This window comes from Choloepus didactylus, chromosome 20, assembly GCF_015220235.1.
Source record: "Choloepus didactylus isolate mChoDid1 chromosome 20, mChoDid1.pri, whole genome shotgun sequence".
Lineage (NCBI taxonomy): Eukaryota > Metazoa > Chordata > Mammalia > Pilosa > Megalonychidae > Choloepus > Choloepus didactylus.
In genome coordinates, this window is record NC_051326.1 from 26,797,587 (window position 1) to 26,809,952 (window position 12,366).

General features: G+C 39.7%; 1 protein-coding gene across 6 annotated transcripts in view; it reads left to right on the plus strand.

Annotated features, from left to right (window-relative positions):
• The first annotated feature begins 1,142 nt into the window (after nt 1-1,142).
• Nucleotides 1,143-12,366, plus strand: part of NPM2 (nucleophosmin/nucleoplasmin 2) — a 28,056-nt gene continuing 16,832 nt past the window's right edge. For 5 of the 6 annotated variants that reach the window (XR_005213351.1, XM_037813104.1, XM_037813105.1 and 2 more), the window contains exons 1-3: nt 1,143-2,135; nt 2,313-2,398; nt 2,560-2,685. Coding sequence is in view for 5 of the 6 variants with exons in the window: in XM_037813104.1 (XP_037669032.1) it covers nt 2,075-2,135; nt 2,313-2,398; nt 2,560-2,685 (273 nt within the window). In the remaining variant the exon portion in view is untranslated. The remainder of the gene's footprint in view (nt 2,136-2,312; nt 2,399-2,559; nt 2,686-12,366) is intronic. The other variant, XM_037813103.1, reaches the window with a different exon arrangement.

Genomic DNA, 12,366 nt, shown 5'->3' on the forward strand with positions numbered 1-12,366 from the left:
TAAATCCTATAATGAGATGCTACTATACATCACCTGGAATGGCCAAAATGAAAAAGACCGGCAATTCCAAATGTTGGTAAAGACATAGAGCAACTGGGGTGCTCATATATTGTTAAGGGGAATGTGTAATGGTAAATTCATGTTGGAAAACAGTTGGCAGGTTTGATTAAAGGTAAAGACATGCTTACCATATGACCCAGCTACATCACTATTAGGTAGGTATTAACCCAAGAGAAATTAAACATATGCAACTACCCAAAATCTGGCTCTGAACTGTTCATGGCAGTTTTATTCATAACAGCCTAAGACTGGAAACTTCCCAAATGTCCATCAACAAGTGACTGGATAAACAAATTGTGGTATCGTCATACAATGGAATACCACTCAACAATAAAAAGAAATGAACTACTGATACAAGCAACAATATGAATAAATCTCAAACATGTTTTGCTGAGCAAAAAGCACAAAAAAGAGTGCATTTCTGTATTATTCTACTTATATAAAGTTCTAGAACAGGCAATACTAATCTGTAATGTCAGAAAGTAGATCAGCATTTGCCTAATGGTAGGAGTAGAGGAAAGGATTGACTACAAAAGGAAACAAGGATTCTTTGGGGAGCAAGGGAAATTATATCTTGACTGTGATGGTGATTATGTGGCTGTATACATTTGTCAAAATTCATCAGACTATACACTTAATGTACGCCATGGGTGCATTTTGTTGTTTGTAAATTATTTCTTAATAAAGTTGGTTAAAAAAAAAAAAAGCTGATTCTTGCACAGCAGAAGCTGCAATCAGGGTTGCAGAAAGGATCCTGGTGAAAAGTCTCCTGGGTGGGAGTGAAGGATAGGAATGCAGTGGGAGGTATCCCTGGTCATTTCTGACTTGGAAACAGAGGTGTCTTGTGAGTAGGACAGAGAGGGGTGTGCTAACTGAAACTCCCACTCCTCTTTACCACACCCCACCCAAATAAGCTTGGAAGCCTATCACTGCACCCTGTGAACTGCTCTTACTTGTAAACTCACTTGCTGTCCTCCAGGGTCTCCCTCACCAGCTGCTGCCACTGCCTCTCCATTCCCCTCCCCACACCCACCCCACCCCTACCCCACCCCCCCTGGCCATGGTTCTCTGTGGGAAAAAATAATCATTCTGGGCTCCCTGTCTGGAGATCTCAGTCCTGGGGAACAGGCTCTCTGGCCCTTGGAAAAGGCCCACTCTAGGGCGTGGGAAAGGAAGAAAGGCAATAAGCAGATAGGAAGGAGCACTCAGTGCCGCTGCTTCCCTGGGCTGCAAAGCCCCTCGAGGCTGGGTGGGACAGTCTCCCTCCTGCGCGCGCTGAAGAGGCGGCGGCGGCCTCGGTAGCTCCTCTTGGCCAAGCGGTTCTCAGGGTGCAATCTCGGGACCGGCATCATCTCCCTCACCTGGCAACTTGTTAGAAGAGCCACTTCTCTCGGCCCCACCTAGACCTGCCCAATCAGAAACTCTGCGGGCGGGGCCCAGCAATCAGTGTTTTAACAAGCCCTGCAGGTGCTTCTGGGGCTCAAAGAGGAGGAAAGAATGGAAGAACGGAGAGAGGAAAGAAGGGCCTCTTCTTTAAGGCTGAGCAGAAGCCTCCCCGCCTGCCCCCTCCCAGGCTTCATAACAGCCTGCTGTGGGCTCCCGGGTCCAGGTGGAGCGGGGAGGAGGCTTGGCCAGAGCAAGCGCCTAAGGACAGAGAGCTGATGGCATGATTGGCTGCAAGGACGAGAGGCAGAAAGGTTGAGGGGGGCCAAGACAGGACCAGGGCCTGGGTAACTGGGACCCACGGGCCCCCACCTTTCTTGCTCTCCCCAAGGGTGTAGCCAGAAAATCCCATAGGAGCCTTTCCAGCTTGGGGCTGAGCTGGCTTTCATTCATTGGATCCATACTTCTGTTTTGTGGGTCTCCAGCTCAGATCGGGGCTGCTCTGCCGGGGGTTCAGTTAGTACTCGTCCTCCAGGAGTTTAATGAGCCAACTGACCATGTCCAGCGCCCTCCCCTCCTCGGGTTCCCCATCTTCACAGCTGTCCCACTCTCCGCAGCTCCATCCAGCGTCATGAACCGCAGCAGCAGCACCAGCAGCAGAGATGAAAAGCCAGTAACCACCGTGCTCTGGGGTGAGTTAGGACCCAGGCTCATTCCACATAGCAGTGCCGGCAGCTCCCCACCTTCTGGCCAGAGCAGGAGCCAGCACCTGGGGATATGCTGGCGCCAGGTCACCTGGAGAGGTTAGGGCTGGAGGGAGAGAGGGCAAGCCTCTTGTCCCCCACTGCCCTCTCTCACCCCCTTCCCAGGCTGTGAGCTCAACCAGGAGAAGCGGACCTGGACCTTCCAGCCCCAGGTGGAGGGGAAGCTGGACTGTAAGCTGATGCTTAGTACGGTGGGTGTCCCCCAAAGGAGGTGAGAAGGATGGAGCAGGGAGGGACTTGGCCACCTTCAGAGGAGGAGGTGAGACTGCTCGAGCCCAACGGGTGAGAGCAGGGTCTCCCCACCTGCCCTCAGGGTGAGGAGGTGCCTCTGTCTGTTTCCAACCCCTCTCAGATTTGCTTGGGGGAGAAAGCCAAAGAGGAGATGAACCTCGTGGAGATCCTGCCCCCAGCGAAAGAGGCAGACAAGCAGCAGCTGCCAGTCACCATCGCCTCGCTCCAGGCCTCCATCCTGCCCATGGTGAGCCTCCCCGCAGGCTTGGAATCCCGGCCCGGGCCCTTGCTCCCCTGCTCCGGCATTGCCCTCCAGGTGGGAATCTGCTGCGCTGCAGCCCCCGGCTGGAGAGGCAGTGAGCCCCCGTCCTCCCCCCACCCCAGCCCCACCTGTTACTAGCTGGGTGACCTTGGCCCAGTTAGAGAACCACTTCTCCAAAAAGGCAAATATAGCTTATTGCTGGTGACAGGAGCACTGGTTTACATATTGATCGTGTATCCAGAAATTCTCTTATTAATTCTAATAATTTATGTTGGTTTTCTATGTAAATAACCATTGTTTGTGAATAATGGCAGTTTTTGCATCTTTTTATTTTTTTGTCCTACTCCACTGGCTGGGATTTCCAGTATAATATTGGATTGAAATGATAATCGTGGATGTCCTTGTCTCATTCCTGATTTGAAAGGGAATGCTTCTAAACCTACCAGATATTTCACAGTTACATCGAGTTATGGAAGTCCCCATCCAGACCGACTCTAATTTTTTTAAATGTGTTTTTTATTTCTCTTTAATTATGAATGGAGGTTAAGTTTTAGCAAATGATTTTCTATTGATCTGATTATGGGTGCTTTCTTTAATCTGTTAATGTGGTGAAATATATGAATAGAATAATATTCAACCATCTTTGCATTTCTGAGATAAATACTAATTGTATTATATACCACTAAATTTGCTCTGCTAATAAGACTTTTTTAATTGTGGAATATAACATATTTACTTAGAAGTGATAACTTTCCAAAGCAATTTAACAAGTAGTTAGAGAGCAAACCTCAAAGAATGTTATGGGTTACAGTTCCATAGTTTCAGTTATTTCTTTATTGTGAAATGTAACATATATACAAAAAGGTGAAAAATTTCAAATTATGATTTAACAAGTAGCTATAGAGCAAATTTCAAAGAATGTTATGGGTTACAGTTCCACCATTTCAATTCTCTCCTTCTAGCTATTCTAACACCCTAGCAACTAAGAAAAAGCAAATTATATAGAGATTCAGTATTCATAAACCTTTGTTAAATTCCATCTTGTTGTTCTACCCCTTCCTCTAGTTTAATCACTTTCCTGATCTTCAGGGATTTCTAGGCAGTGACCACCTCAACTTGTCCATGTTGAAAAGGGGTGTCAACATCATGGGAAAAGGGGATGCAACTGGTTGATGTTCTTGAAGAGGCTGTTGCCTCTGGGTTTGGGGACTTAGCTGGCATAGGAGCTCTCTGGAGGATTTAAGTTTCTGAAGAATAAACTTAGTGAGTGAAACTTTTATAGAGTCTCAGATAGGAACCTGGGTATTCTTTAGAGGTCAGGACTACTATTGACTTGGGGTTATCATACTGTGGCCATTTGGGATATCTAGCTGAAGCTTGCATAAGAGTAACCTCCAGGGCAACATCTTGACTCTATTTGAAATCTCTTAGCCACTGAAACCTTATTTTCTTTTCCCTCTTTTAGTCAAAAAGGCATTCTCAACCCTGCGATGCCAGGGTCAGGCTCATTTCCAGAATCCATGTCACATGTCACCAGGGAGACTCACTTACCTGGGGGGTCCTGTCCCACATCGGGGGGAGGGTGATGAATTTATTTGCAGAATTGTGCTTAGAGAGAGAGTCCATATTTAAGCAACAGAAGAGGTTCTCTGGAGGTGACTCCTAGGCATCATTATAGGTGGACTTAACCTCCCCTTTACAACCATAAGTTTCACAAAAGCAAGCCTCAAGATCAAGGTCTAGACTTATAAAATAGGGGGTTCCTAATTTCACATAGCATATGTTCTGTCCACTATAATCAATCAGTATCTCACATTATCATCACTTAGTTGTATAATCCTCATCACTCTCCATTTTAAACAATTCCCATGACCCAAAACACCCCATAGCTCTTTTCAGCCCTTAATTATTTGTCCCTAGTATTTGTGTGGTACTTGTGAGGTATTCCTACTAATTATAGTCCCTAGTATGCAATAGGTAGATTTTTCCCATATACTACTCTGTTGTCAACGCTCTGTACCATGATATACTTAGAAGTATATCATGCAAGCGCCTATCTTTATTTGTAGTGCTGATCTGTGGGATACATGCCTTTAAACAATCCCTTTCAATTCTGTTTGCCTTCAATGTAGCTCTGATACTTATATGATAACTTAATATGTTCAGATATGCTAATGAGGGTGAATTTAAAGGTATGGGAATGGATAGGAGTGATGATTGTTTATTAATGGGATTATAAATGTAAGACTTTTTTAAAAAACTTATATACTCATAAGTGAGTTTGGCCTGTAAATTTCTTTTATCTCCTTTCTATTGTCTGGAACAGTGAATATAAGGTTAAGATTACCTGTTCTTGAGGGTCTCGGAGAAGCCACCTGTAAAACTGTCTTCAGACCTATTTTGTTTTCTGTCTGTACACACTCCTTAGGAGATCTCATGCTTCCCATGGTTTTAGAGACCCTCTATAAAATGAGAACTCTGAAACCTAGATCTCTAAACCCTACTTCTTTCTTGAGCTCCAGGTCCTATATCCAACTACCTACTCAATATATCTAATGGATATCTAATAGATATCCCAGACTTAACATGTCTCAATCTACATTCTTGGCTTTTATCTATAATCTCCCCCAAACCTGATCTCAGTAAATAGCAGTTCTGTTCTTCCAATCAGTCAGGACAATCACCTCTTTCTCTCAAACCCGGTATCTGATCTACCAGCAAATCCTGTAGGCACTACTTTCACGACACGCGGAATCTGACCACGTCCCGCCACCTGCCCTGCTACCCCTGTTCCAGGTGGCCTTCGCCTCCTGCTCCGTTTCATTGCAGGGTGTCCTAACTGGTCTGCCTGCCTTCACCCTTGGCCCTCTGTAGTCTCTCCCAGGGGGGTGGAAAACTACAGGGCTAAATCCAGCCCTCTGTCTGCTTTTGTAAACACAGTTTCACTGGAACATGGCTACATTCCTCTGTTTACATGTTATTCATAGCAGCTTTCGGAGTTGAGTCGTCTTCAAGAGACTATATGGCTCGTGAGCCTAAAATACTTGCTACCTGACCCTTTACACAAAAATTTGCTGATCCCTAGTCTAGTCTATACACAGTTGCCAGAAAGATCCTTTTAAACACCAGTCAGGTCATGTTGCTTCTCCGCTTGAACGCTTTGGTCGATGGCTTCCGGTTTTATCCAGAATATGGTTCAAAGTCCTTACTGCAGCCTTGGGGCCCTTCGTGTCCCAGCCCTCAGCGACGTCTCTGACCTCAGCCTTTGCTACTTGCCCACCCTAACTCTGCTCAAACCACACTGACTTCCTTGACGGTGCCCTGAAAACTCCAAACACCCCCTCTTCGTGGTCTTTCCAGTTACTGTTACCAGTGCATGCTCCCATGGCGTGTGCCCCCACTTCAATCCAGTCTTTGTTCAAACAGCATCTCATCCAAGAGGTCTTCCTTTCTTTATGCCCAGGCCATAATCGCTTCCTCCTCCCCAACGCGGGACCCATAACTAACATCATTTTGTATTTCTCTATTGTCTTTCTCCCCAACCGGAATATAAACTCCAAGAGAGCAAGGACTTTGTTTTGTTTGCTGCATTATCTGTTGTTCCTGTATAATACCACCTGGTGTGTTCTAGGAACTCCATATGTCTTGAATGAACGAACTATCTGGGACTGGTATGACTTTAAACTATTGTGATTTATCTAATGACTATAGATCTACTCAGATTTTTTTATTTCTTTGAATCCATACTTTTATCAGTTTTATTTAGATGTAATTTATATATAACAAAATTCACCAGTGTTAAGTTTGCAACTTGACAAGTTTTGACAAATATATGTAATTGTGTAACTACCACCACAATCAAGGTAGAGAAAATTTTCATGCCCAAAAATTTCCCTTTGCTGCTTTGCATGGGGAAATCCCTTCCACTTACCACCACCTCTGGCAACCGTGAATCTACTTTCTGTCACTCTGGTTTTGCCTTTTCTAGAATTTCATATAAATGGAATCATGCAACGTGTAATTCTTGTGCCCAGTTTCTTTCATTTAGCATAAGGCTCTTGAGACGTATCCATGTTGTTGATGAAACAGTAATGTGCTCCTTTTGATGACTGAGTAACATTCCATTGTAGAGACATATCATGATTTGTTTATCCAGTCACCTGTTAATGCACTTTTGGATTGTGTCCACCTTTAGGCTGTTATGAATAAAGCTGCTATAAACATTTGAGTGCAGGTCATTGTGTGAACATATATGTCAATTTCTCTGGGGTAAATACCTGGGAGTGGAATTGCTCAATCACATGGTGAGCATATGTTAAACTTTATGTGAAACTGCAAAACTGTTTTCCAAATTGCTGTACCATTTTGCATTCCTGCTAGCTTTGTGTGGAAATTCCTGTCATTCCATGTCCTCGTGAACTTTTGGTATTGTCAGTCTTCTTAATTTCTCATTCTGGTGGATGTATAGTAGCTTCTTATCATGGTTTTTAGTTGTATTTCCTTGATGACTAGTGATATTGAACATTTTTTCATGTGGTGATTATATGCGTATCTTTTGAAAAAAATGCCTGTTCAAATATTTTGTCCATTTTTAAAGTAGGTTTTCCTTATTATTGAGTTATAGGAGTTCTTTATATATTCTGGATACAAGTCCTTTATCAGAAATGTATATTTCAAATATTTTCTCCAAGGGTGTGGCTTGTCTTTTTATTATTTTTTTAACAGTGTTTTTTAAAGAAAACACACCTTAAGCCTTGAAGTCCAGTTTAGTTTTTGTTTTCTCTTATGATTTGTCTTTTTGGTATCCTAAGAAATCATTGCCTAAACAAAAGTCACAAATATATTCTTCTAAGTCTTATTCTGGAAGTGCTATTGTTATAGCTCCTATATATACACATATGATCTACTTTTTTGTGTATGGCATGAGGTAAGGATAGATGGACACTTTTTTCCAAATTGATATCCATTTGCTCCAGCACCATTATTTGAAAAGGCTGTCCTTTCCTTCTAGAATTACCTTGACATCTTTCCTAAAAATCATATGTGTGGGTATATTTCTAGACTCTACTCCATTAATCTATATGTCTACTTTTATGCCAGTACCCCACAGATTTGATTATTGTAGTTTTATAGTTGGTTTTGAAAATGGGTAGTATGAGTCCAACAGCATCATTCTTTTTCAAAATTATTTTGGTTATTCTAGTTACTTGGCACTTCCATTTAAATTACAGAGTCACCTTGCCTTAAAAAAAAAAAAAAAAGCCTGCTGGAATTTGTATTGAAATTGTATTGAACCTATAGAATTACTTTGGGGAGAATTGACACCTTAACAATTTGTCATCCAATCCATAGACATGATATATTTTACCAGTTGTTCAGGTCTTCTTTAGTTTGTCATAGCAAATTTTTGTAGTTTTAAATGTGTTGATCATGTACATATTTTGTCCAAATTGCTGCATATTTCATGGTGTGGGGTGCTATTGGAAATGATATTTTAAAAACATCTTTATTGAGATATAATTCACATACCATGAAATTCACCCATTTAAAGTGTACAATTCAGTGGCTTTTAGTATTTTCAGAGTTGTGCAATCATCACCATAATCTAAGTTTATAACATTTTCATCACCCCAAAAAGAAACCTATATTCATTAGCAGTCACTCCTCGTTTCCCACACTCATCAACCCCAGCCAGGAACTGCTAATCTACTTTCTGTCTCTATAGATTTAATTCCACATAAATGGAATCATAAAATATGTGATCTTTTGTGGCTGGCTTCTTTCACTTAGCATAATGTTTTCAAAGTTTATTCACATTATGGCATGTCTCAACAATTTGGGCAATGACCATTCTAACTTCTTCATGTTGAAAAGGGGTGTCAACATTATGGGGTAGGGGAATGCAACTGATTGATGATTCTGGGAGATACTGGTTCCTCTAAGTTTCAGGGCTTGTCTGGCATAGGAACAATCTGAAGGTTTTAAGTTTCTGGAAAATAAACTTAATATACACTTGTGTATATATATGTGTATATATATATATATATATATATATATATATATATATATATATATATATATATAAACCTTATATCACCCAACCTGACATTAAATTTGCATATTGGTCCTACTAGCTATTTTTGTCACGTTCTTAGAATTTGCTACATATATGTACATGTTATCTGTAAATAAAAAGTTTTGCTTCTTCCTTTTCAATATATATGCCTTGCATTTCTTTTTCATACCTTACTCTGCTGACTAGGGCCTCATGTACAATGTGAAATAGAAGTGTTAAGAGTGGGCATCCTTTGTCCCAGATGTTAGGGGGAAAGTATTCTGGTTTTCATCATTAAATAAGAGGAAGGCTTTTCATAGATGTCCTCTATCAGACTGAGGAGATTCTCTTCTATTCTTGTTTGCTGAGAGATTTTATCACGAATAAGTGTTGAGTTTTATCGATTTTTTTCCTGCATCTATTTAAATGATTTTTTCCTTCCCTATTCTTTTATGTGGTGAATTACTTTTACTGATTTTCAAAGTTTAAGCCCACTGTGCATTCTTGGGATAAGCTCCCATTTGGTCATAGTGTATTATCCTTTTATATATCAATGGATTCCATTTGCTATTATTTTATTAAGGATATTTGAATCTATGTTTATGATCAACATTGGTCTGTAGTTTTCTTGTAATGACTTTGGCTTTAGGATCAGAGTAATGCTGGGGTCATAAGATGAGAAGGAAGGTAGGTATTCTCTCCTTTTGTATTTTCTGGAAGAGTTTATGTAAATTTGGTATTATTTCTTTCTTAAATGTTTGGTGGAATTCATCAGTGAAGCCAATTGATTAACTACAAATTCAATTTCTTTGATATAGGGCTATTTGTGTCATCTCTTTCTTCTTGAGAGAGCTTTATTTGCATCTCTCAAGGAATTTTTCCAGTTCATCTAAGTTATCATATTTATTGGCATAAAGTTATTCATAATATTCCCTTATCCTTTTCTGTATAATCTGCCATGCAGTCTGCTCTTTTCTTCCTGATATTGGTAATTTGCATCTTCTTTATTTTTTTTCCTTGTTCAGTCTGGCTTGAGATTTAATAATTTTATCAATCTTTTTAAAGAGGATAAATCTTTTGGTTTCATCGCTCTTTTTGGTTTCATCAATTTCTCTGTTATTTATCCACTTTTGTATTTTATTGAGCTCTGCTCTTTTCATTTCCTTTCTTCTTATTTTTATTTTAATTTGCTCTTTTTCTTGATTCTTAAAACAGAAGCTTAGATCATTGTTTGGATTTTTTTAGACTTTTCTTTTTCTGATAAAGGCATTTCATAGCATAGTTTTCCTTCTAAGCACTGTTCTAGCTTCATTCCATAAATTTTGATAAGTACTGTTTTCATTTTTATTCAATTCAAATTATTTTCTAGTTTCCTTCTTCAGCCCCTGAAGTATTTAGAAGTGTGTGTATGTGTATGTGTGTCAACTATTTAAAGATTTTCTGGGTATATTTCTTTTGATTTCTAGTTTAATTCCATTGTGGGCTGAGAACATACTCTATAATATAATTTCCATCTAAAATATGTTGTGACTTGTTCTATAGCTTAGTATATGTTCTATCTTGGTGAATGTTTCATTTACACTTAAAGAATTGTGTATTCTTCTGTTGTTGAGTATAATGCTCACTAAAGGTCTGTTATATCAGGTTAGTTGTTAGTTTTAAGTTTTCTATATTAGTGTTCATTTTCTGTCTACTTGATCTATCAGTTACTGAGAGAGGAATTTCTTATGTTCCAACAATAATTGTGGATTTGTGTATTTATCATTTGAATTATCTGTTTTTGCTTCATGTATTTTATTAAGTGCACACACTGTAAGGATTGCTATATCCTCTTGATTGACCCCTTTATCATTGTGAAATGTCCCTCTTATATATGGTAATATTCCATGTTCTTAAATTTATTAGGTTTGATATTAATATAGTCAGTCTAGCTTTCTTTGATTAGTGTCAGCATGATGTGTTGTTTCTATCCTTTAACTTTTTTTCATTTTACTTTTAACCTCCTTATCTTAATATATAAAGTGGATTTCTTGTACACAGCACATAGTTGGGTCTTACTTTTTTATCCAATCTGATCACCTCCGCCTTTTAGGTGGGGTATTTAGACCATTAACATTTAATGTAATTGTTGTAAACCCCACTCTGGAGTTTGTCACAGAGCAAAAGTTCTTAAATTTGATGAGGTCCATTTTATCAATCTTTCTTTTTATAATTGATATTTTTAATGTCTAGTCTACAAACTCCTTGGTAAGCCCTGGATCCTAAAGATTTTCTGTGCTCTTTTTTTTTTTTGGGGGGGGGCATTCATTTTGCTTTGTTTTCTTTTGTTTGTCTAAAAGTTTTATAGTTTTATGTCTTAGATTTAAGTCTATGATCCATTTTGAGGTAATCTTTATATAAGGTATGAGGTTTAGGTAAATGTTCTTTTTTTCCTCTCTTTTTTGCCTAGGAATCTTCACTTGCTGCAGCACCATTTCTTGAAAAGACTCTCCTTCCTCCGTTGAATTGGTTTAGGACATTTGTCAAAAATCAGTTGGGCATACTTGTGTGGGTCTGCTTTTGGGTTCTGGGTTCTGTTTCATTGATCTTTATATCTATCCCTCCATCAATACCACAATGTTTTGATTACTGTTGCTATAGCTTTTTTATGTGTTTAAACTATGCTGTTTGTTCATACAATTACAGAATTATCTTCCCTGTAATCGTATTTTCCTTGTTTCTTATCATTATGTAGTGCCCTTCTCTATTCCTAATAATGCCTATTGATGGAATTAAAGTCTATTTCATCTGATATTAATTTCCCAGTTGTCCCTCACTATCCTTTCTTCCTTTATTCATTAGTAATGAAATTCATGATTTTTAGCTGGCCATAAGGCTACTGAGACTAAAGACTATATTCTCTCTGTGTTAGACACGACCATGAAGTTCTGGCCAACAGGAGATAAACAGAAGTGGTACTTGCAATGTCTGCATAGTTTCCTTAAAGAGAGAGCACATAGCCTTTTTTTTTTTTTTTTTTTGTCCCTTTTTCCTTCTTGCGGGCTGGAATGTAGATGTGATGGCTAGAGCCTGAGCAGCCATCCTGAGCCATTAAGTGGAAAACATGTATTCAGGTGTAGCAACAAGGTATAAAGAGCCTGGGTCCTTCATGATTTAGGAGTGGCTGTTTATATCTGGAATTAGTTTATGGGGGAGAGAAATAAACTTCTAGCTTGTTTAAGCCACTGTTATTTTGGGTTTTCTATCACTCATTACCTAACCTAATCCTAAAAAAATACAACTAGCTTTATTTTGTTCTTAATTGTATTGGCTGCAGTAACAGAGACCCAACTACAGAGGTTTAAACAAAGAGAGATTTATTTCTGTCTTGCATAGAATTACAGAGGTGGGCAGTCCAGGGTTGATGCGGTAGCTCTGTGGTCACCAAGGGCCAAGTCTCCTCTTACCTGTTTTCTCTGCCATCCTCAGCATCACCTTACAGTCCAGAAATACTGCTGGAGATCCCAGCCCTTACATCTGCATTTAAGGTAATAGGAAAGAGAAAGCTAGAAAAGGGCAAAAGGGCTTTTCTCAGCTCTCTGTCTATCTTTTCAGGAGTCTTCCCACAAGTT